Raw genomic sequence first — 26,876 nt, 5'->3', positions numbered from 1 at the left:
ATTGTACACATAAAAATGGTTGAAATGGTAAATTGTATGTTATGTATATTTTAGTACAGTGGAAAGCAAAAAGAATTTGGCTCTCAAACCAATTGTTGCACCTTTGTGCATTAGTTTTTTTCTCCTGACTACTCTAAAATTTTCTTGTTTTTGGTTTTCAGCATTTAAACTTTTTATTTGTTTTGCTGTAGAGGCCTGTTTTTATTTATCTTCCTTATAGTTCCTAGGCACCTTGAATGTGAGGTTTTGTCTTTATTAACTTTGGAAAGTTTTCAGTAATTATCTCCTCAAATATTTCTTTTGTCCCACTTTTCTTCTTCTTGTCTTCTGGGACTCTCCAAGAACCTTAGACCTTCTCACTAGATTTTCTAAGTTCCTTATACTTTCTTATCTATTTCCCATCCTTTTCTCTCTAAGCTTTATTTTGGATACTTTCTTCAATTTTACTAATTTTTTCTCCAACTGTATCTAAATTCTCTATGCTTCATTCTGTATATTTTGTGACCTATATTCTACCTCACAAATTCTCTCCATGATGTATCTGTCTATTGAGTTCTTAATTTCAGTTATATTTTTAATTCTAAAATTTCTACTTGTTTCTTTTTAAATTTTAACAACAAATTTTTCAATCTTTTATCTTCTTGAAAAATATTAAGTATAATCTGATAAATAAAGTATGTCTGGTAACTGCATTATGTCAAAGTCCCATGTGTCTGTTTCTATGGTTTCCATTGCTTTTATATATATATATACACACATATATATACACACATATATATACATATATATACACACACATATATATGTATACATTGTCCATTTTGTCTTGCCTTTTCATGAAAAATAGTAGAAAAAATTTAAGGCTAGAAAGCTATTATCTTCCTCAAGAGGGGATTTATAATGAAATACTTCAAATTTGTGGAAGTACCAGCAATCCAGGATCATCTTAAAACAATCAGAGACAAATGATTTAAAGCTGGTGGTAATCCCTGAAAATGCTCATCTTCTCCTAGTTCTCTTTTTCTTCTAACCGTTGGAGTGCTAACCTTGTTGGACAAAGAGTTCACCACAATCCCTGCTTGGTGGGCCCTAGATTCTCATCGCTGCATCTCTGCTTATTCTAGGCTTAAAATCATCGGCCAGCCTCTTCATTTCTGTCCCTAGGGGAAAGCAGCCCCAATTGCCAAGAGATTTCCCTAGGCCCCCGCCCTTCCCCAGATCCTGGCCTGCTAATTCTTATTTTGCTAATTTTGAGATGCCCGCATGCATTTTAAAAACAGCTTTTAAAATTGTTCTAGAAGGAAAGTTGGTTAAAATACTAGATGACAATCTAGACCCAAGTTTACTATTCTTTGAGAATTTCTGTTTACATAAAACTTAAGAACTTCATGAAGAAAAGCATGACTGTTTTTGGAGGAATACATTATAGTTTTTGAATAAATCCTCCCCAAAAACTCAATGTAAATTTTTGTGAGCAGTGTGTTATAGAAGGAATACGGTGCCTGTCACCTACTATTAGTATTAAATGAATTAGAGCTATCTGGCTCTCTGATCAACTGATTTCCAAAAGTGAGAGTGAGGATGAAAATTTTCTAGAAAACCACTTAGGAAGACACTGCTTTTTCTTTTTACTACCTAATTAATTTTCCAGATAGTGATATTTTATTTACTTCCAAACAGATGTGCTTCATTTTATTATTTAGTCATGGGAAAATCATGTGTGAAAAGCAAGACATAATGATTTTGAGAAAAGTTCTGGGCAACTTGCTAGGGAAACAGAATAGCCATTTGATTTCACCTTCTATATCAGGAACCTATCAGGGATCCACATCAGCAAACTATGGCCTATAGGTCAGATCCAAGCCAAAGATTGTTTGGGTATAGCCAGCAAGCTAAGAATTGTTCTTATATTTTAAAAGGTCACACCCACATATCAAAGAAATGTATGTGGTAAAGATCATATATTGTCTATCTAGCCCTTTACAGGAAAAAAATGTGCTGATCTCTGCTTTATATCATCTTGGCAAAGCCAGTAAAAGTTCTAAGAATTTTACCCTACTCGCAAGCTAACACGTTAGCTTGCTATAGTTTCATAGATGCTGGTAGAGGACATGAAACTTCGGTCAGAAACAAAGGACTTTATTACTGATGGCAATATCAGTCAACAAAATGTCAGAATTAGCACCAGTTCACTAAGACTCAGTTCCTACAGGGCAATGTGAAGAGAGCCAGGTAACACATGCACAACAGTGGTTATAAGGTTGTAGTTAAGGGAACCTGAGCTGAGGGAATCTGAACCTTCTATAATGAACGATGAGATCATAACTACTCTTTGCTTCCAGGGAAACATTATCTCAGTCTTCCAAGACTGTTAGCTATACATTGAAGAAAAGATAGTCTGGAACAAAAGAAGTCAATGTCTCTGTTTGCAAGACATGCAGAAACACAACAGGCACATGGAAAATTATCTCCCAATAAATATAAACTTGTATCTACAGCTACCATCTGTCAGTATGTTATGATAGCTAATTCACTCCAAAAATTGATCTAAGCCAAGATAGTGTAAAGTATTCTCAGTATTCTCTTAAGGAGTAGAGAAAAGAATATATAATACCTCATGACTATTTCTAAAGGCAGTTTAAAATCCTAACATTTAAAAAAATATTTTCACTTATTTGTGGTATCTAAGGCACTAAAAGAACAAACTAATCAAAAACAGATTTGCAAATATAGTGGACATTTTGGTGATGGACAGAGGGAAGTGGGCGTTGGGGGACTGGAATAATAGGGTGAAAGGTTAAAGAAGTACAAATTAGTAGTTGATAGTTGGTCACGGGGATGGGGAGCGCAGCATAGGGAATGCAGTTAGCATTAATATGTTGGTAGGTGGAGGGCAGGGGATGGTGGGAGCAATTAGGGGAATTGTTTTATAAACTATATAGATGTTTAACCAATGTACTGTATACGTGAAACTAATTAAAATAAATACATTTATAAAACATTATTTTCAGCTATTTTTAAATTTCTGCTATTTAGACGGATCCAGGTAATTGGTAACTTATTCTACATTCACCTTCTAACATCTTTATTGACTTTTACATTTTCTTTAGTGGAGGTACAACACTATACCATGCTTAAATCAACTTTTAATACTATACTGTGTTTTTTTTAAAAGTCATCCTAGAATTTAATGAGAAATATACATTGTAGAGAGCTTTAAATATTTTAGAGACTTTTATCAATGTATGACTTAACCAGTATTACAGTTTTATTTAATTGCTAGAAGTAGAGCCAGCTAAGCATTTCTTTTAAAGCATTATAATTGGGACAGTGTTTAAGTAAAAATTAAAACAATTAAAAATACTTTTTCAAAAGATAAAGTTTTACAAGGCTATAAACTAGCCTTTATTTATTGAAAACAATAAGCTTTGTAAAATTGGGACTCTTTTAGAAAATCTGGATCATCTTTGAACATCAGATATGGGATAGTTAGAATTCCCTCTGTCCATTGTAAAAGTATCTTAACCCCCCAAACAAAAAGCTTGAGGTCCAGTCTAAACTGGCCGGATGCTACTATCCTATTGGCCTGAGATAAAGAACTCCGGAGAAAATAAGGTTAGTTTGAGGGACAATGTGGAATCTCATGTTTTCAACTAAGCCTTATCTGGTAGCTTTGAGTTCCTAGCCTACTGAGCAAAAAACTATAAAGATTTGATGTTACACTAGCTAATTTTACTCAGTAATTTGTAAACAGCTTTAAGACATATAAGAAACAAAAATATAAACTAAAAAAGTTTTGCATGATTAGTTCCCCACAACTTATAAGTGTTACTATTTAATAAATATCCATGAATAAACTGTTATAAGAAATACTGGAACTTCTGACAAATTTTGATACAGATGGGCAGATGGGGATCTGTTGTTTGAAGGTAGGTAGGAGAAAAGGTATTCTCTACCTTCTTAGAGAACATATTTTAAGTCTAGTAATATAATGTTCTTTACTAATAATACTTTCCTATCCATCGACTTTTAGGACAACTGAAGAAAAAAGGAGGTAGTTGTCATTTAAATGTTTAACACATTTTTGTTTTGTTTTGATAGCCAAAATTCATTAGATTCATTGTATACTTTGCACTACAGCGGTTCCTTCTAGAATCTTCTCACAGACTGATTTGCAAAAAAAAAAAAAAAAAAAAAGAAAAAGAGGCTGAGCTATATGTGAACTAAATTTAGCTGTCTTTATGAAGTTGTAAAACAAATGGCAACATATGAGAGTCTTCTAAGTAATTTGAAAGTTATATACAACACGAATATCATAAAGACTATTAAAATGTATGCACAAAAGTTATAAACAAAGTATAAAACTTAACAAGAAAATAGGCAAAATATTTGCAGCACATAATAGACAAAAAGTTAATTTATAATGAGTATTACAAGTCATCAAGAAAAATTCAATTACCCAATAGAAAATAGGCAAAGGGTATTAACATGCAGTTAATGGGAAAATGGAATTATGCTCAACTTCACTCACAATTAATTAAATGCAAACTAAAACAAATTATATTTTGCAACCAGTAGAATGGTAAACATAAAATATTCTGATAATACACACAATGTTGGCAAAATAGCAGTTAATAGAAATGCAAACTGATACAACTTTTTGGAGGGCAATTTTGAAATATCTATCAGAATTTAAAATGCTCATACACTTTGAACTATAATTCCATAGATTGGAATTTATCTAATGAATACATTCTCAAAAATTACAACATGTATGTTATAATGTATGTATGGATCCATCATTGGTAATAATAAAAACCTGGAGATGACCTAAATATCCATCAATTAATCTGCCTGATTAAGTAAATTATTATATACCAAATTAAGTTGATATTATTTAGCATTGCAAAGAAAGAATCATACATGCTGTTAAACAAAGTAAAAAAAATACCATATGCATTATGATTTATTAAGGATACAAAAACTGTTAATTAGGCAGTCATTTAAGGCAGAACTTTAGGGAGGGGAATAGAGACTTTGTTTTTCACTTTATACCTTTTTGTCTGATTTAAAATTTTATTTTACCATATATATCAATGTATTATATATTTATATTCTATATCTGTATATTGTATGTTTGATATATATCATATATCTATTTATATTATTTTATAAATATATTAATATAGATTTGTATACATATTATATATTAATATAAAATGTATTATCTATATATTATGTGTTAATATTGCATAATTTGCATATATGCTATATAGTATATAATATGTAATGTTTTCTGTATTATATTATATTTAATATATCTCATCCACATTGAAATACCTTTTTAAACCAAAGACTGGAAAAGAATGGGTGTCTATCTTCTAGATTATTTAAAAATTATTTTACAACAAAATACAATACCATAGCTTACTAAATTTGTTTTCCTCTCTCAAGACACTTTTAGCAAATATTTTAAGACATGGTAAAGAACCTTAAAAATAATACCATTCTTGATATGACCACCAGAAAACTGTTTGTCATCTATGGTTTGTCACTTTCTACAAATAGTCTGTCATCATATATCAAGGATGAAGAACATATCCTACGAACCAGCAATACCCTCCTAAATATATGCCCCATAGGAATTTACATACATATTCTCTATGATATATAATAAAATATTCACAGCAGATATGCTCAGAATAGCAAAATCAAGAAAAAACTGGAAGCCACCAAAATATTTACCAACAGTAAAATGGCCACATCAATTGTGGTATGTCAATACAAGGTAATACTATAATGTTGTGAAAATAAATGCACTATGATACATAAAACAATATGGATTAACTGCACAAACATATTGTGAAAAGAAAAACACAGAAGAAACATACAGTATAAATCCATTTATATTATGTTTAGGGGTATATACACAGACAACAAAATGAAGGAAATGACTATCACAAACTAAGAGTGGGATAAAAGGGCTATGAGCCGGAAGGGGCACTCTGAGGGCTTCTCAGGCCTGGCAATACTATGTTTCATGACCTAGATGCTGATTTGCGATATATCAGAATGTACATGTATGTTTTAAACATTTCCTTGTATGTCATGCATAATTAATGCTACAAAAATAAAACAAATACCTAATACCATTCTGCTTCAAAACCATGGTTCCCAGAGACAAATATCCTATGATTCCAAAGGCTATCTTTATGCAAATTTCCAAGGAGTCATCCTTATGCTTGCAGGATGAATTCTAAGGTTAGGCATTTATAACACCAGAATAATATACAGAGAGACTAAAAATGAAACTGTGTCTAAACAATCACAATAAAACCAGTATCAATATTGAGAATAGATTCTGTATTTAGATGAGAAGACAGAACTTCTGATTCCTTCTTATTAGATATTTAATATTCATTCCTAAATCAGATATAGACCATTCCTTTTCAAGAAATTATATTTCCTGATTAACTTACTTCACAAATCACAAATCTTCTTAAAGAAGCATATGAATATACCCTTCCTATCATCATTGTTCATATTCACCTAGCCTGCACAGAAAGAATCAGAGGTAAACAAAAGAAGTACATGAAGCAAGTCAAGAGGCTTAAAATCATGTACTTAAAAAAAAAAAAACCTCAACTCATGTTCCAAATCCAAATATATGGTGGTGGTGATAGAGAGGAGAAACAGAAACTTTGAATGGCTGTGGTACACACACACACACACACACACACACACACACACACACACACACCATTTTGAAAGGGGTGAGCCCCTTTAAATGATAGCTGTGTTAATTTACACTTAATATTTTAGGTTCATTTTCTGTTCCATGTTCAACATAATTACCATTTTAAGGCTAATATTAGAATGTAGGTTTCTATCTACTGGCAGGACTCATCATCATAGGGAATTCCAGAACCCCATGGGTTTTGACTACCCACATGATTGCAAGGTAAAAGATTATATTTCCTGACCTGTTACACATAGCCAAGTACCTACATTTTGGCCAATGATAGTGTGTGTGTGTGTGTGGGTGGGTGTGTGTGTGTGGTGTTAAGAAATTGTTTTTTGCACTCTCTAGTTCCCTCTTCCCATTGACTGGAAAATAGCAAGAAATGAAGCAACTGCTTCTAACCCGGAGATGAGAGCCTCCTGATGAGGATGGCAGATCTGCTTGGCCAGCTTGAGAAGTATCATTTCTGGACTGTTATCTGAGTAAAGATAAATGTCTACCTTATTTAAACATTAATATTTGAAGATACTGTTAAAGTAGATTTTAACATAAAAGCCTAAATATTCAGTTAAATTATCTGAAAAAAAAAGTTAAATCTTGCCTCATACCAAAGCAAAAATAAATGGCATAGGAATTAGAGGATTAAAGATAAAACCTTTAACTGAAACATATATACATATTAATTTTATATACATCATCTCATGATGACAAAGGCCTCTCTAAGCATTATATCCAAGGTAAAAGTAATGAAGAAAAAGGTTAAGATACTTGATGGCAATACGTGTTAAAAAATAACTGAATTTCAACACTATGATAAACATAACTACCATGAAACTGACAAACTGAAGACAACCAATTTAGTTTAAGTCTGTGATACATAAAAAAGCTAAAAAATTCTAAGAAAAAGACTTTAGAAAAATGGCAAAGAACATTGTATTAATACTGATTCTTGGCTGCAGGCCATAGGAATCAACTCTGGTTAACAGAATAAATTACTAAGAGAATATAGGAAAGTTCAAAAAAGAAGAACTGGATGCAAAAAGAACAAGAGAAGTAGTTCCAGAGAGTGTTGGTAGCAGGAGCTACTTAAACAGTTTTCCTCAAGTGTTACCACTGGAATAAAGAGGCAGTTTCCTGGAAACAGACTGAGGTGGAGGATGGGATACAAAGGTTCGAAGGTTCGCTGGGGAGTGCTCTCAGGACATATACACCTATAAGAAAATGAGGAAGGCAGGAATTGGGCAGAGAGAAGATCCATAATGAGGATGCAGCTGAAGCCTGGGCCAAACCTACAGGGTGCTCTTTGGAGTACTCCCGAATGGAGGCAAAGGCTGTGTATTGTTTCTTTAGCTAGTTGCTTTGGGCTGCCAGAGGCAAGGCGATTTTCTAATGAGGTATGAGCAACTATTAGTCCCAGCAACTGGACTTATTTCCTGACTTTATACCATTCAAAATTCAAAATTCTTAGGAAAGCCAGACTGGCACATTTGGTCATGTGTTCACAATTTGGCTAGGGTCAGGCAAGTCCTTCTATGTCTTTCCACAACTGCATAGACAGGTCATTCCCACACCCCACCAAAAACAAAACAAAGCAAACAAACAAACAAATCATTTGTATGCTATTACCAAAACAAAGCAGAATGGAAGCCAGACTTTCAGGATACAGTGAATGTCTGCTATAGCTATCAAAAAGCAATTCAGAAATAATGATATATAAATGATTTATAAATGTTAAAAAGTTCACCCTCACTAGCAGTCAATAATCTGAAAATTAAACCATCTTTTGCTAATCAGATTGACAAAGATAATGATCTTTCTTAAAATTTGTAAGGGGAGTGTAAGACAGGCATTCAAATACAATGCTGATAGAATAAACTGATATAACCTTTCTGAAAATCAATTTTACAACATACGCCAAACATTTTAAAAATGCATATATCCTGCAATTTCACTTCTAGGAATTTATCCCAAGGAAATAATCAATTATGAAGAAAGGTATATGCACAAAGATATTCAATGCGGTATTGCTTACTATAATTATAAAGGAAGTAAATGAAACGTTCAAAAATAGGTGCTAGATTCAGTAAATTATGATAAATCCAAATGATGCACTATTATGCGGCCATTAGGAATCATGCAGTTTCAAGACATTTTTATATATACAGAAAGATGTTCATGTCATTGATGTTTTGAAAATTACAAAACAATAAGTCATTTTGTATTATCATAAACCAAAAAGTAAATATTATTTTAGGGTATGGCATAATAAGTACTACTTCCCTTTGATTTTTTTCCCTATGACTTATCTATTAAATATGTATCACTTTTATAATTTGAAAAATAATATCAATATCAGATTCATTGCTCTTATAAATACAAAAATTTTGGTTTATAGTCTAGTAATTTTATGTCTTTAGAAATGGGTTGAAATAGAGGTGGATTTGTAGCTCAAATTTCTTAAAAATATATATATATTTTTTTTGACTAATAGGAAGAGTTGACACCCAGGGCCATATCTGAAGTCAGATGTGGAAGCCCAAAATGAAAACAATTACTTCAATGATAAAAATCTGTCTTTACTTTTATAATCATCAGTTGTTGTTTCTTTAACTATAATATTGAACCTAATAGTTTTGGCCCACATTTAAAGGAAGATTAAATTACTTGGAAAGGGTCCAGAGGAAAGTAATAAAAATAATTACATACTTAGAAATTGGGCTCTATAATGACGTGCAAGAGGAAACCATTTAGAAAATAAAACCAAAAATAACCTTACATTTTATGGGTTACCATAACCTCTGAAGAGTAGGACAAGAAGCAGAAACGTAAATTGTTAGAAGAATAATTTAGTTTAGCCATTGAGAAGAATGTCCTGTTCTCTGAGTATTTTTAACATGTCTGGTACTATGGCTGTAAGAACTTGTAACCATTAGAATGTTACTAAAGGAAAAAAATGTTTTGTACAGATAGAATAATTACTCTATTTTTTAAAGTAGGGGCTTACTACATAATACTTTAGGATTCCATGTTTATGATTTTTCAAATTTCAGTCATCTTAAACAATTATAAAAACATCTCAATTATATTTGTAATTTTTGAAAGTGAAAACATGAGTTAATTACAAAGGAACATAATAGATTTAAAAAATAGATATTTTTCATTAATTGTGAAGAAAATATAGGTACGGAATTTAGTCATGGGATACATTACAATATTTACTCCATAAATGAGGGGCAATTTAATTATTAAGGTATGTGTTTTGTAAGTATTGGGGTGTGTATGTTTTAAACCTCTATTTTTAATGCAATACAGTGAATGCAGACAAAACATTCCTAAAGTACACCTTTTAGTATATAACATAATTTAGTATGTAATGGTTTTAGTAACAAATCATTAGTTCTAAAGAGCCCGGTAGGAGGAATAATGGATTTAAGGTGAATAAAAATCCTCAGTCTAGGCTGTCATTCTAGCTTTCAAATAAGTGGCAGCAAAATAATTGTATTAACAACTGTTTTAAAAGCTCAAAATTTGTAACAGAAAAAAATGGCTTACATGCTACTCAAAAAATTACTGAAATGTCTCTCAAAAAAAAAACAAAACGCAAAATTTAAAACCTAAATAGGACAGTCACAAAAAAGATACAATTTTAAAGGTTTGTCTTAGCACTTTTTTAAATAAAATATTAAAAAAATTTAAACACTTAATGATTATATACATTAGGGCTTACCATGTCTCAGGCACTGTTCTAAGCACTTTACTGATAGTAATTCATGTAATCCTTGTAACTCTATGAGGTAGTTACAATTATCACTATTTTTCAAATGAGGAAACTGAGGCACAGAGGTCACACTTGCCCAAGTTCACATGACCAGTAACTAATGAAGCAGAGATTCAAATCTAGGCAGTCTGGCTATGGAGACTATGATTCTACTATTTTGTAAAAAGTATTTACTTCATATATTAATATTTGATAACAATTTTGAAGTTTGCAAATGTTCACGGACTACAGAATTAGAAGTATAAAAGTAAATCGGTGCAGATGGAAAATAACTTTTCCAATACAAAATGTGAGAGGAAGAGACTTCCTTGATTAGCTTTATAATATACATTCATAGGTGGAAGTGGGAAATGAGAAAAGACAGATTACATTTATTTTAAATGCATTCGTCATGAACTTTTTGCTTGGATTAGCAAAACATAAGGTTTAAATTCAATAAACCCTTGGGCTGTCTCTTTTAAAATATGATTTTAAATATCAGAGAAAAAGCACAATCAGATTTTGATTAATTCTATGACTGACTTTAAAATATTTATAATATTTTTAATTAAAGAAGAATGTGATTGGGACTTGGTAAGAAAACAAAATTATGACACAGCATAAGTTTTTCTTGTCAATCTTTTTTTTTCCTTGATAGGATAATTACTTTATTTCTCAATGAAATACCGTTGACCTAATTTGTATGCTAGTAAAAATAAGAAAACCATAACCAGGTAGAATATGAGCACAAACAATCTAACTAAAACTCACTGTAAAAAAAAAAATGGAGCTGATTTTAAAGGTTCTACGTGGTTCTCACATGTTCCAATGCTACAGATATGAAAAGTTGTAGGTCTAACGTAATTTATATCTCCTTTGAGCATTTGTGAAATGAAAGGCTTGGAATAACCTAAGTCCCTTCTAGTTATAAAATTCTAAATATATTCAACACATAGTACTAAGTACATTGGAACCTATATTGCCAAAAGCTGACTTTTTGGAAAATAAGCGAAACAACTTAGGTACTTCATCATGGTACTGACAATGAGTCTATTCTCAAGGTTAGTCTCTAAATTGACACATGGTAAATCTAATAACCAAATGCTTGCAGAGTAAAAAGGAGACCTCTCCTGACAGTGTTTCTTTCAATCAGTTTCACTTGCATATTTTGATTATACCTTCTGGAATCTTTGCTCTCTCTCCCATTACTCTCCTAGTATATAGGTTAATAAATATCACTAAGTTCAATATTCTATATTCACCTCTCATCTTTTTCCACCTTTTGGTTCAATTAACACAGCTAATCTTACTTTGAAAATGCCTTCATCTGGTCTTCTCAACCCTCAGGCCTCTCCTCCTTTTATTTAGTCATTAAATGTTGGAATTACACAAGGCTGGGCTCTAGGCTTTCTTTTGCGTTCTATTCTTATGCTGTTCAATATGGTAGCCACTAGGTCACAGGGCTACTCTCCAATTTTCCCCCACAAAATAACTAGAGAGACTTTTAATAAATGTAAATCTGATCATGTACCTATCTATTTGGAAACCCATTAATGGTTTTATAGGGCTTTTAGTATAGACAGACTCATCTCATTACTCTTGCCCTTAAATCACTATTTAACCAAACTGGCTCCAAGCTTCTTAAGACCGTTTCTCATTCCATGAGGGCTTTTGCACACAATATTTCCTTTTTTTGAAACTCCCCTGTTAAGTTATAGTTTAATCTTAATCATCCTTCAGGCTGAGCTCTTGATTTTCCTCCCACCCAAGGCTGCTTCATTCACCATCACCTCATCTAAGAAAATAGCAACACCATTCTTTTATTTGCTTAGGCAAACACTCGTGGATTCTCTTTCATAATCCATTATCCATCAGCAAATTCTATTGCTGCCTCAGAATTCAATCATTTTCTCACCATTACCAATGCTATGCATCATGGTCAAAGCCACATCATCACTTCCTGAATTTTTGTGTTACTTCTTAACACTTCTCCTTGCTTCTTTCCTTATCCCCACCACTTACCCCTTATAGATTTAAAAGGCAGCTAGACTGGTCATTTAAATATACATCAAACCATGTCACTCCTCTACTCAGACCCTCCAATAACTTGCCATCTGTTGGGGACAGAATGGTGTCCCCACCCTCATACCCCCATCCATATGTTGAAGCCCTAATCTATGTGACTGTATTGGAAATAGTGTCATTAAGGTGATTAAGATTGAATAAGGTCATAAGCGTGGAGACCTGAACAGACAGAACTGGTGTCCTTAGAAGAAAAAGAGACATTAGAATTCTCTTCACCATGTGAGGACATAAAGAGAAGGTAGAGGTCTGCAAAATAGGAAGGGACCTCTCCTCATCAGAATCTGACCATGCTGGCACTGACTTTCTGGGCTCTAGAACTATAAAAAAATACATTTCTGTAGTTTAAGTCACCCAGTCTATGGAATTTTGTTATGGAAGCCCACTCGAAGTAAAAGTTCAATAGCCAAAGAGGTCCTACACATTTTGGTCTGCCATGTCCCCAACCTGTAAACTCTCTGACCTGATTATCTTTAATTCTCCCCATCCCTTAAGCAGCTTCAGCCACATTGGCCTACATGCAATTCTATGAACACGTTAGACACACTCTCACCTTTGGGCTTTTGTTTTTCCTCTGCTTGCAATATTTTCCAAGTTGTACCACTCACTTCCTCACTCAAATGTCAGCTTCTCAGTGAGGCTATTCTACGAAAAATTTTACCACCTCCATTTCACATATCTTATTCCCCTTTCCTTAGCACTCCAAGCAAGCTCTATAATTTCATTTACATTTTATATTGCTCTAGCATGCTATACATTTTATCCATTTATCTTGTTTATTGCTTCTCCCTCTCTCCCCTCCCTTCTCTCCCTAGACTACAAGCTCCATGAGAGAAGGGATTGTTTTGCTCACTGCTATATCCAGAGAACACAGAGCACCTCATAGTAGGTGCTTACCATTTGTTCAGTTCAATGAATGTTGAATTCCAACAGTCATCTAATTAGCTCTGGAGCTAAGGGGCACCACACAGATCAGCTACTAAGGCCAAAATCCCTTAGTAGAAATACAACTGCTTAAAGGACCACCTGATTTTTCTGGCCTCTTCTGGTTTTCTTAGTATTACTACAGCTCAAGAGGAGATTTAAAAACTGTGGCTACGTGATCCAAGAGTTGTCTCTTCTTCTCTTCATCTTTACAATAGAGATAATAAACTGAGATGAAAGCTGGGCAAGACAAATAAGATCATGGTTATGACAATTTTTTGAGACCTGGTTGTAGCTTTCTTCACAGTACTGTATTTCAAAACCGTTCTGCGAACTCTGGGGCTGTCTGATCATATTTCCAGGGTTCAGCAAAGGATGTTTATCCACGTGAATACAGTTTAAAAATACATAAATGTAAATACATTCATAAAAGACAAGTGATAGAAGCCATTGTTATGTTTTCATGTAGGGCTGTGGGTAAAATTTAAGTTAAAAATGGATTCTAAGAAAGTTGCTGAAAAATTGCTTCTCCCTACATTTTACACTAATAGACTTGCAAAAGAGTATCTGTTTTAATGAAAACAGAGGAATTCTTCACAACCTAAACCACGCTGAAACTTCCCAGATTGTTACTGCTCTCATTAGATCCATTTCAGAACTTCCTATCATTTTGGAAACGCCTCAAGTTAAAAATCGTCCTGAAACAATGAGGTATCACAACTACGCTCCCTTCTCACCTTCAAACATCACAGCTTTAAAAATAAATGTGTCACTGTAAGTGTAGACACACCCACTGCATCCCCACTGCAATTAGTCTCTGGTTATGCAAATCTAACGCTGCCAGGCGGGTGAATTTACCGCCTGAAACGCGGCACAGAGGAAATCCTGGTTTCCCCTAGGCTCAGGCCTGTAATGGGTGCGGGGAGTCGCGGCGCGCAGGAGCTCGGAGGAGGCCTCACCGAGGGGCGCACCTCGCCCGCTACTCCGGAAGCACCAGGGGGCGGGACAAAGCCCCCGGGATCACCCGGAGGAGCCGGGCGCAGCAGGCGGCTACAGCACCGCCGCGGGTACCACGCGCCTGAGGGGAAGCGGCCCTGACGCCCTGCAGCATCTCGCGAGATCTCGCCGGCTCAGCCCAAGTATTGCGAGTCCAGAACTTAAAAAAAAAAAAAAAAAAAAAAAAAAGCCAGTGGCTGAGATCCCCAGAGCCGCCGCTGCGGTGGCAACTGCCGCGGGAGCATCAACAATCGGCGCGCGCCGAAGCAGGTCCCGCGCGCCCCGTCGCCAGCCGTGGCGGGAGTCATCCGCAGACACGGCTGCAGTGGCCTGGGTTGCCGGACCAAAGACGTGCAGCCTCAGGGGCGGGGAGAGAGGGAGGCGGCTGGGGGCCTGCCCCTCATCACTGCAGAGCCGGGCGGGGGAAAGAGGTGGGGTGGGAGGAGGGCGACGGAAGAGGAGGTAGCGGCGCGGAGATCTTCCCGGCGACGGCGGTCAGGCGGCGCGTGGCCGCGCTCGCTCCCTTGTCCCGCTGCTCGCGCTGTCCGAGGCCGCGCGCAGACTGGCTGGACGCAATCCTTGCGCGGGCTGCTCGCGCGTAGGGTCGCCAAGCACCCCAGGGGGGCCGGGGTGCCTGGGAGCGTCCGCCGAGCGCCACCGCAGGACCACGGGTGGGCGGGCTGAGGGGCGGAGGAGCCTCGGGCCCCGCCTCCCGCGTGCTGCAGCGGGAGCCGCCACCGCCGCGGCCCCGCCGAGGCTTTAAACAGCCGGGCCCGCCCCGCTCCCGCTGCACTCGCGCGCTGACTCTGCTGCCGGCAGCGTTTGTGCCGGCCCGGGCTAGCGGCGGACAGTGGGCGGCAGGGAGAGCGACTCTCTCCGCTGACGTTGCGGCCGCGGCCACCGCCGGCCAGGGGCGCGGAGGGCGTGCAGCCCGCGACGTCCGCCAGGCTCTCACGGTCTGTCGGGGGTCGGGCGGCGATGGAGCCGGGGCCTACGGCGCCCTCCTCCGGCTCCCCAAGGCTGGCCGGGGTCGGGGAAACGCCGCCAGCCGCCGCGCCGGCCGCCGCCGGGGTGGACCTGCCAGGCACGGCGGTGTCCTCGGTGCCGGAGGATGCTGCAGCCGCTAGCCAGGGCGGCGGCGGGGTCCGCGGTGAGGGCGCCGCGGCAGCAGGGGACGGGCTGGGCAGACCCCTGGGGCCCACCCCGAGCCAAAGCCGCTTCCAGGTGGATCTAGTTTCTGAGAACGCGGGGCGGGCTGCTGCGGCGGCGGCGGCGGCGGGTGTTGAGGCGGGGAGGAAGGAGACCCCTGCGGATGGGAAAGCCAGCGGCGAGAGCGGGCCGGCGAAAGGCAGCGAGGAAGCCAAGGGCCGCTTCCGTGTGAACTTCGTGGACCCCGCTGCCTCCTCGTCTGCGGACGACAGCCTGTCGGATGCGGCGGGAGTCGGAGGTGACGGGCCCAATGTGAGCTTCCAGAACGGCGGGGACACAGTGCTGAGCGAGGGCAGCAGCTTGCACTCGGGCGGCGGCGGCGGCAGTGGGCACCACCAACATTACTACTATGACACCCACACCAACACCTACTACCTGCGCACCTTCGGCCACAACACCATGGACGCCGTGCCCAGGATTGACCACTACCGACACACAGCAGCACAGCTGGGCGAGAAGTTGCTCCGGCCCAGCCTAGCGGAGCTCCACGATGAGCTGGAAAAGGTGAGCTCTCCCGGCCCTCTCCCTGCGGCCCTCTCGCCAGCCCTTCCTCCTTCCCCAACCACTGGTCCGCGCTGACCGCGGCATGTGGCTGCCAGCTCTCCACGGGTGAGGTGGTTGGAATGGACGTGCACGACCCGCTGGCATCTCTGGATTCAGCTGTCAAGAGTGGAATTGCAGAGGAATGTAACTTAATCTCTTAAAAGTTTGCAGCGGGTTAGGCTAGTTACGTGATACAGGAGAGGCTGCATTTAACAACCTTCCTCATCCAGTTATATATCTCATGTATGCTTTCTCAGCCACGCTTAACAATTCCCAGTCCTTTGAATGACAGTCATGCTTGTGGGCCCCGGGAAGGGACCGTGCAGAGGTTTAGGTGAGTACTTCTCTCGGAGAGGGGTGGTGAGCACCTACCATCTGTGTTTTTTTTAAAAGGTTGTAATATTTGACTTATGTACACCCATTAGGGGTCCCAAGAGTGGGAAACTTTAGTGTTGAAAGAAAATTTTTAACAGGGTGTGTTTGTGGTTTATGAATTATTAAAGCTTAATTCCTGCAATCTTGAATATACAAAGATCATAAATCTTGGGACATGCTGTTACTGATAATGGCATAAATCCATCTTTTAATGTAAACCTTTTGGGTGTACAGAAATAGGCAGGTGGGGAGGGCAGAATCTAGAGAGAGAGGAAAGAGGGAGGGAAAAATAGAATTGTTTTTTTCTGTGGAGGAAGTCCAGAAAGACTTTCTGGGGTCTTGCATAAGTAGTTATTATACTCTGTGAACAGAAAGCCAACCCTCTAAATTCTATTGATTTCTGTGATTCTATTATGGCCATGTATGACATGTTTCTTTAGGGTACAAAATCGTCATTTGTGATAACATAGATGCTTTTGAGATTCAGTTAATATTTAACTTTTTTATCAGTTAGTATTACTTGAAGTCTGCTTTTACAGTGTGTAATGACTACGTGATGGAATTTTGTGAATGCAAAGAGTTGGTACCATACAGGTGGAAATAATCATAGCGAGGAAAAGTTTATGAAAGTATGTAATTTATTTTGGATATGATTATTTTAACTCATACAGTCATTTTATACAAGACCGTACTTGTCCCAATGTTTGAATGTAACATTCATACAGTTTGAAATAATTACATAGGTCCTAACCCTTACAGCTTATCGATTGTTTAAAAGCTTGACATCATTAGCTTTGGATAATACTACTCCTGTTATTCCATTGTGGTATTTTGTCATATCAGAAGAAAAACAATTTTTAAAACACTACTTTCATTCATACTTATGTAGTTTCTCTCAAATCTATTATTCCTTTCAAAACTCAAAACCTTTGTAAAGTAGATATGTAGCTGGTAATTTTTCTTTTTTTTAGAGAACATTTATTATTGGAACTATTATACGGATACATTTCATATTTATTTCAACAAAGCCAAGTAGTTTAGCAGTAAAGCACTCTGTATTTACCTATGAGTTTTAGTAAGGCTTTTTAAATTGAAAGATATTATATTTCTTAAACTTGTATGTTTCATAGGAAAGTTTTTGTTATTTTAAATTTAGTAACAAAAAACTTCAGTTTTTTTTTATCTACTTGTTTGTTTTGGCATCTTGGGTTAGTTTACAGTGTCTGAAAAAGAGCACCGGTATTGTTAGCTGTGTAGTAAGTTGAAGTCACCCAACTTGTCAATCTCAGCTTTCAGGGTTATTTTGAAGAGTAGGAGAAAAAACGCTCATAAAGGCCCATATTCAGTGCCTGGAAAATAATGGCTAGTGTAGTTATTTAGATCTTATATTGGCCCTTCAGAAAGCACCTAGTTAAACTCTAAGATTTCACTTTTAGATTCTCTTCTTACATTGTTAAATGAATATTTATAAAATGTTATGTTCAGAGTTTCATTTATGGGTCAGGCAGTATAATGAGTTCTTGGTAGCTTTTTATCCTCTACCACTTGGGTTCTTTATAGCCAAAAAAAGGTTATTAGGTTAACTAAGCATAGAACCTCACATTAAAGATAATATTGTTTAGAATTTAGCAAATGAATTAAATATTTCATGTTTTGGAGTACAATACAAATCTGGCTACATAGATATACCGCTGTTAGAGCAGGAGAGATGATAGCATGGGTTGGCCAGATCCCCCTAAGTTATTCCTCACCCTGTCTAGATTGATTTCTATTTCCTTAAAACCTCTTCTAATGCTTCTAGCCCTCAGTGAACCATAATATTTAGAATTTTATAACATTTAATTCCAGCACTTTGATTGTCATACAGTGTACTTTGGTCACTAAGTGCTCAAGTATCTACCATGGATCTTACTCTTTGCTAGGAATAAACTATGGAAGAACAAAGGAAGTAAAAGACAAGCACTCCAGAAAGTGTATTGACTTTCTTCTATTTAAATTCCTTTTATTGCCTGGCACTGTGACTTTATTTTGCCAAAAAATCCAACTGAAGAGGAATTGTTAAATGTCTACGGTACATCTTGCTGTATAATGTAGCCATTCTAGGGCCAGGAGTCATGAGTTTTCTGTTTATCATATATATATTTTATTGGTTGGAGTAGTTTCTTAAATGTTGGGTGCATGGCTGTGGCACTATGGGATGATGCCCTGATTAGTAAAACAGATACTCATTCAGTTTAGACATATGTTCACCAAACAGTTGTACAATTAACGTAGTTAGAAACTTTTTTCCTCAGTGCTATGCAAGGAAAGTATAGGATGCTAGTGAGGCTATAATAGGACCTAATTTTAATTGGGGTTGGAGAGGCCTTTTTAAGAGGTGTGACATTGAAGCTGCTGAAACCTGAAAACACCCATTCCAGGTCAGAGGAACTGCATAAGTAAAAGTAGTGAAGTGGGAGAGTGGTATGCCCAAAGAACTATAAGGAGGCCAGTGTAAGATTTCACTACAAATGTAGTCAGAGGCGATTGCAGGATTTCGTGCGAGGTAGCAACATGATCTGTTTTGTTTTAATGTCGCTGGCAGCTGAGTGGAGAAGAGATTGGCAGGCACAAGAACGGAAGCAGGGAGACCCAAGCTCTTACTGTGGTCTGGGTAACAGATATTAAGGGTTAGTGGTAGAATGAAGTGAATGTAAATGGACTGGACGTGGGAGTGAAAGAAAAGCTGATTCCCAGATTTTGGACTTGAGCAACTGAATAGATGGTGGTACTATTACCTGAGATGGGAAAGACTGGAGAAGGAATAGATTTAAAAGGGGAAAGAAAGAATACTGTTTGAGTAACCTGTAAACTATCTTAGTCCAAGAGTTATTGTGGGGCGAGTTGGGGGACAGAATACATTTTGTATGTATATAAAGCATGTGCATATTAAAAAGTATAAAAATAGTGTGTATGTATATATAGTGTTTTTAAGGAGAGTGGGTAGATAACAGAAAGAGGGTCTGGGATTGGGCCTTTTAAAGGTCCGTTAGAGATTGAGGAGGCACTATGAGAAGAAATAAGAAGGAGCTGTTGGCCTGATGAGAAATAGGCAGGAGAGCAATATCAGGGAAGCTGAGAGAAGAGTTTTAAAGAAGGCAGAAACTCTTCAAAGGTGATGCCAGGAATTGATTTTTTTAAGTACTAAAAAGAAAATAAAACCAAAGTAGTTGATTCCTGCCCCTTCAAGAAGAAGAAAAGTGGAGGGGGAGGGTAAACAAAGAAATAAGTATTTGATGGACAACTTCAACATGTATTATGGAAGGCATTATTATCAAATGTGGAAAGTATAGTGGTAGACAGTTCGTAATAGTGCCTACTGGATTATTAAAATAGTTTTAAAATTTAGCATTACCTTTGAGCAGTTGTCTTTAGGCCAAAGCTTGGGAGCCTTTTGCTGGTAGTATGTCAAGTCTTTGTATATGGCCTCTCTATTTTAGCCTTTTTTTATTAATAAAAATGGAGAGGCATAGAGAGCAACTATATCGAGTGTCCTTTATGTCTCATTGAGGTTGTTGGATTTTTTTTTTATTTAATTACTAAAAACTAGGTCTTAAATGCATTTTGCTTATGATAAAGTTGGGCTCATAGCAGGTGAAGAAATTGCTTAATGTCACTGTCATAGAAAGTGGTACAGGTGGAATTCATACTCAGATTTTTCTGACTCTATTGCCAGGACATAGTAACTCCTCTTTCTTATTACATCTTCTTCCATCCCCCAGACCTGCTCTGAGAAGGCAGGGATGTTGAGGGGACACGTTGGTGATTATTACCATCACCTCTCTACCATGACCTCCTGAGTGTGGAATGGTTACATAACTGAGAAAAACGAGGAGGAATTCTTGTGATGATATATGCTATGACTCTCTCTCATTGGATCTGAACTTGTATCTCATTCATGTTCATGCAGAGAATAGTTTTGTTCATTAGCTGGATCAGGGTGGGCAGTTCCCCCACTTAACAAAGACCTCTAGTTAAAACATTAAATAAATATCTTATTTCCTCTAACTCCTGTAGCTGCTTCGCCTAATGGACTATGTTGATTCTTGGACACGAAATTCCATACTACTAATCACTGAAGTACATAGTTTGAGTCCTTAATGGTCATCCTGGAGGGACAAGAATGAGTCACATCCCTGGGGTTAGAAAGTAGAGTAGTTCCAGGATTGAGTAAAGGTGGGACCCTGATAAAAAAAATATTTGCATGTGGCAAAGTCAAACTTGGACTATTTCACAATTTTGTCAGGGGATCCACCCTGCTATACTCATGCCACCAGAGCTGGAGTCCAGTTTATTGGTAATACTGGATGCATTTCCTAAGTATAGACCAACTGACTGCCTAGGTAGAAGGACAGAGAAGTTTTGGGATTTAAAATGGGCAAACAGTCTGTGTACTGCTATCGTAAGTGATGTCTTCTCTATATGTATTTGTGTTCATACTCACATTCCCAGTCCTGTGAAACTGGAATCTAAAGGACCAAAATAGCATTTATTTCTTGGTTCTTATGTACTGTGTTTATTTTCATTAATTTTTAATTACATGTTTCATATTTGTGTTTGGAAAGTCTGTAGTACTAAAATTTGTTCTATGCTGAAACGAAATGAATAGGAATTTGGTTATTCAGCAGATTATTATTGAGCACCAGCAACACTATTTTAAGTGTTGGGGATAAGCAGTGAACCCAACAGAATTATGGAGCTTTCATTCTAGGGGCAGGAGACAATAAATAAATAGGTCAAGTGTAATTGCTGTGAAGAAAGTTGAAGGTGGATAGATAGTGATGGCTGGGTTGGTTCTGTTTTAGAGTAGAGAAAGCCTCTCTGATAGGTATGAGCAGACACTAGAAGGGAGTAAGGGATCACCCCATGCACATACCTACAGGGAAGAATACTCTAGGTAGAGAACTTGCAAACACCAAGACCCTGAGATGGGAGTGTGCTTGGTGTGATTGAGAAACAAGGCCAGCATGACTGGAGTGTGACAAGTGAGAGAGTGATAGGAGAGGAGGTCAGATCAGTAGTGAGGAACAAATAGTGTAGAACCTTGTAGATCATGATAGACTTAGGACTTTACTCTGAGTGAGGTAGGAAGCCATGGAGGGTTTTGAGTAGACTTGACATGATCTGACTTACGTTTTTAAAATATCACTGATTGGGTTTCATTCTATAAATTAGTTCTACAGTGGGGCAAACACATGAAATTGCAGCTGCTGGTGAGTGAAAGAAAAGGACTAAAATGGGTTTTAAATTGTAGCAAAAAATGTGCTTTAATGCTACAAATTTTAGGGTAAAGCCATGAAAACCAGTAGTTTTTCAAGTAGAGTACAAAGGGATGGGAAAACTAGTGGGTTGATTCCACAACGTAAAAGAGTTGAGAGATGGACATCAGGGACAACTACTTAAAATACTGAAGTTAAAAACATAATCAATGGTTTCCTATTTAAAATAATAAAGTTATCATCTGCCAGTGGCTTTATTATTCTTTGATTTTTCACTGGAACCTGTACCAGCGCTGTTAAAGCTGTTATGAAAAATGTGGAGCTGATAAAGAACTTGGGGATTTCTGATTAGAAGGGGAAAATCTGAAGAGCAAAAATAGCTTAGTGGAATGTTGTCTCTCTGCAGAAGCTAATTATGGCTGCTCTATTTGTACTACCCTTGGGCTCAGAAATGTCTTTGCTGTAAATGCTCACTATACTGTTCCTGAATATTTACAAATTAGATATTCATTTAGGTTAAGAATTCTAAAACTTATGGCATGGTTCTTTGTTGGGTTGATGTGAATTAGTTCATTAGTGTAGCTTCTAAAAGAGTTTAATATGCAAGTCATTTTAGAGCTTTTTTGCAGGTAGGTGGCTTGGTAGGGTGGGCTCGATCGCTCCAGTGTCATTTCCTTGGTTTCCATAATACCACTCTTTATTTTTCTTCAGCCCAGTGTCTTTTGCAATTTCCTTTATCTCTAAACTGACCATCCTCAAAGCTTGATTCTGTCCTTTCTTCTTCCTCTCTCTTATTTCTTTATATTATATTATCTGTAGACTAATGATTCTCAAAATTTTGTCTCCTCCCTGACCCTTTTCCTGAGTTCTGGGTATCTAGTGCTTACTGAAATTTTTGCTTTATGTCTCAAAGGTACCCAAACTCAGATTTATGATTGAGTCCCTCTCCAAAAACAAAACAGCCCAGGCCTTCTTCTACTGTCCCATGTCTCTGAATTGCTACCACTGTTCAGAATATTGCACAAGTGAGAAATCTATGAATCATCCTTGACACTTTCTTTCATTCCTCCACATCCAGTTCATCACTGAGTTCTATCACCCTTATTTTCTAGAGGTTCTTTTTATCTTCATTAGTACCATCCTAGACCCAACTTCAGTCTGTCCCTCTAAAGTAACCTTCTAACTTGATTTCCCCAGTTCATTATGCCTTCCCATTACTATTGTGCCCAGAACTATCTTCTCAAAAAAAAAAAAAAAAAAAAAAAAAAAATTGATCGTGTCATCCCTTGGCTTAAAACTAGCCCTTCATTGTCTAGCTCTGGCTTACCTCTTTTTCATTGTTAAAATGACTCAATGGCACAATACTTCCTTTGGCCATAGGGTCTTTGTACATGATACTATCCTATTTCCTCAGGGGAAACCTTATTGTCCTCCAGTCTAGGACAAACCTACTTTTGCTCAAAGCCCTTATTTCAGTTAATGATAGTATATTTATTAACATGGTTATTTGAGTTATCTTTAGTTGACTTCAAGTTCCATGGGAAGCAGACTATGTCTGTTATTTAGCATTATGTCCCTAGTACCTTGTATATAGGTCTGACAGCGGACCTTCAATCAGTATATGTCAAATAATAGAACTAGTTCTTTATAAATTAATGTGGTACAAAAGAATCTTAAACTCTTTTAAGTACCTTGTATTTGTTATCTAGACTCTCTGGACAATTGACCAGTAAATTGCCCCAATTTGCACATTTGAAGTTTGAGGCATAAAAGAGGTAAGTAACCTGTACAAAGTCATAGGATCTGCAACTGGCAGAACCAGGGAACTTGGAACTTACAGCAAATGTTCTGACTCCCAGTTGATGTTACTTCCAACATCCTACAGTTTGATACTGTATAAGTTCTTGTTGCTTCGGTGACTTTTTTTTCTTTTTTAAGTATCTGTGATAGTTGTTTTATCGTTCATTGAAGATAAAGTAGAAAAGATTTGGACTCTTCAGTTTCATTGTGTGGATATAGTTTTTCCTAGTAGAAAAATTTTCAAAAATAAATTAAATGTAAGAAAGCTTCTTAAAATAGAATCTTACTGTTTTTTTCCCCCATTTCCTCTGCCTTTTCCTATCCATATCTCCCAACCTAAATTTTTAAATATTCTAGGGTTGAGCTTTTCAGTACTGTAACCACTAGTCAGTCACTTGAGGCTGCTAAATTCAGTTTAAATTAAAATTAAATATTAGGTTCTTCAGTTACTTGAGCCACATTTTAAATGCTCTGTACCCATATTTGGCTAATGGCTACCATAATAGGCAGTGGAGATATAGAATATTTCCATCATCAGATCTATTATACAGTACTGCCAAGGGAGTGATAATTAAAGGAACATTTTTCCTTCCTTTATTCCTCTTTTCTTCCTTCTTTTCTTCCATATTAAATAGTTACCACTAATTTAAAATTAATTGTCAAATTTTCATCTAGTTTTGCATGGGATTCTTTCTCAAAGGTATCTAGAACATATTAGGCCTCAGTGACATATTTATTTAATCAGTGGAATTTATCTTTTTCTATTCAAGAGCTAAGATCTGGATCTTTAATTGAAAAGGCTGCATAGAATTTCTTAACACATATAAAGTGTTAGAGTTTCCAAAGCACTGTTAAGCTACATATCTGTATTTTGTTTTCAGATCTGTCTTTGGAGGAAGTGGTTTTTCAAAAGGTATTGGAGTAACAATCTCATTTTGTAAGACTGTAATTTGCCTAATGCCACATAACTAATACTTGGTGAAGCCAGATCTTTTTGATGTTAGGGCTCTCTCCCAATCTTTTTCTTTTGGACCACTGATTCCCAGATTTCTAAAAGAATCACCTGCAGAAAAATGACAGACTCCTCTCTCTAAAGAATAAAAATGTAGTTTTTGAAAAGCTTTCTGGGAATCATGAGTAGTCCAGGTTTGAGAACCAGTGTCACAGATCATAAAGATCTTAATACATTGGTTGTCCTGGTGACAGTAGTACATAGTTACTTTCTTTGATGTGCTGATTCTCAACTTTGAAATACCCTTGTATAGACAGGTGTTAACTGTCAAAAATCTGGCTTTGATCATTAGATAACTGAATGGATAACCATTAGATATGCTAAATTGCATTAAGTCACTAATTATTGAACATCTGCCATGCTTCAGGAGCTCTCTTGTCCTGGCACAATAACCTTCCAAACCAGGTAGTTTACAGATAGACAAACTCAGAGGCTAATACAACTTGTCCAAGATTCATAGCCAGTAAGTAGTAGATGCAGGATTTAAACCTAGGCATGTTAATGAAAGCTTACATATGAGGTATTAGGACAAACATATGTTGCTTATTAAGTGGCCTATTAAAGTCCTGTCAGGAATTCAAACATAACAGTACTGTTAAATTTGAATCCTGATAAGTTCACATGGAATATTTGGGTCTAGATATTACTTCTTTTTATAGAACTAATGGTTTCAGATATAAACAATCAGGCTTTAATATTTTAGAAATTAAGCTTTATGATAAATTACTCTCTATATTGGTTTACCTATAAATTTCTGGAAATAATAAATTTGGCTTTTAGGCTTGGAGAAATTACTGTCTCACCTATTTCAATCAATTATTTGGTAGATTTGCTGATCAGAAACAAAGGTGATCCAGTAATTAAGCAAAGCAACAACAATGACAACAAAAAGGCTTTCACTTGAAAGATTCACCACATCCGCACTTGAGGACTGTATAGTTACACTTTATACATAGTTATAACAAATATAGCTATCTGTTTTTTAGAACCAGGGCAGGTTAAAAGGGAAAATGAACACTGGCAAAATGAGTTCAGAGATAGTCAGCATGTTATAGAGATAGAAATTAAGAAAATCATGAAGAGGAAACCAAATAAAGTGCTCAGAAAATAGCCTAGAATAGCCCTTTAGAGTAGATGCAATGAGAGGTCCTGAGTTTGGTTGTTGTAGCATCTCCATCTAGCATACTGCTGACACAAAATAACTGTGGTTTAAATCTTAATTTCCAAAACTAACATTTTAAAAATTTACTCTCAAGAGTTTCATAGTACTTTATTTAAAATATTATTATTTCATTATGAAGAGAAAATAATATAGAAAGGTTGGAAAATAGAGAAAGTTAGACTTTAAATCCTTAACATTTTTGCATTTTATATATATTTCTAAACTACAGTTTTATATCATATTTTTCTCACCTAGCATTAAATAACTGATTGTTAGTATATAGCTAATCAAAACTTCCTATGTCACACTTAGTAATCTTCTACCTAAGTGAAAGCATTCACTTAAGCATTACTCATACATGTACCATATGATACATATACCACAACTCTAATTTTCTCTTTATAAACTGTCTGGCCCATTTACTTTTATTGTGATTTGACTGTAGTCAAGCCTGGTATTTTGCTATTTGTTTTGTATTTTTCTGTCTATTTTTTGTTCCTCTTATTTTTTTTTAATATTCCATTTTAATTCTTCTGTTGACTTTCTAGCTATATATCTCTTTTCATTATTGTTTTAGTGGTTGCTCTACTTAGAATTTTGAAATATTTCAGCTAAAATATAGGAACCTTAAAATACTTTTCCTTGTCATATAAATTATAAACCCAACAATACAGTGTTGTAGTTTTGCTTTCAAGTCATGTGGCTTTAAAAGAGAAAAAAAAAAGTAATAATATTTTATACTCATTTATTGTTATTATTTCTGGTAGATATGTGTTGCCATTTAATACTGTTTCTCTTCCGTGAGTACTACTTGTAGTGCAAGTCAGCTGGCAACAAAAGTCTCACTTTTTGATTATCTGAAGATGTCTTTAATTTCACTTCGTGTTTGAAAGATAGTTTTGCTGGGTATAGATTTCTTGGTTGACAAGTTTTCCTTTTTTCAGGCCTTTAGGTATGCATTTCCAGTGACTTCTGGCCACTATTGTTTCTGAAAGAAGAGGCTGTTAACTATAATT

General features: G+C 36.8%; 1 protein-coding gene across 2 annotated transcripts in view; it reads left to right on the top strand.

Moving 5' to 3' along the window:
* Positions 1-15,291: 15,291 nt before the first annotated feature.
* The window catches only part of SLC12A2 (solute carrier family 12 member 2), an 85,497-nt gene continuing 73,912 nt past the window's right edge, over positions 15,292-26,876 (top strand). The window contains exon 1 of one of the 2 annotated variants that reach the window (XM_036225512.1): positions 15,292-16,214. In XM_036225512.1, the coding sequence (XP_036081405.1) occupies positions 15,480-16,214 (735 nt within the window). In that variant the 5' untranslated portion in view covers positions 15,292-15,479. The remainder of the gene's footprint in view (positions 16,215-26,876) is intronic. The other variant, XM_036225513.1, reaches the window with a different exon arrangement.

The sequence above is a fragment of the Rousettus aegyptiacus genome, unplaced genomic scaffold, assembly GCF_014176215.1.
Source record: "Rousettus aegyptiacus isolate mRouAeg1 unplaced genomic scaffold, mRouAeg1.p scaffold_m13_p_8, whole genome shotgun sequence".
Lineage (NCBI taxonomy): Eukaryota > Metazoa > Chordata > Mammalia > Chiroptera > Pteropodidae > Rousettus > Rousettus aegyptiacus.
Note: the sequence above shows the minus strand (reverse complement) of the source record. Positions and strands in the feature narration are given on the sequence as shown.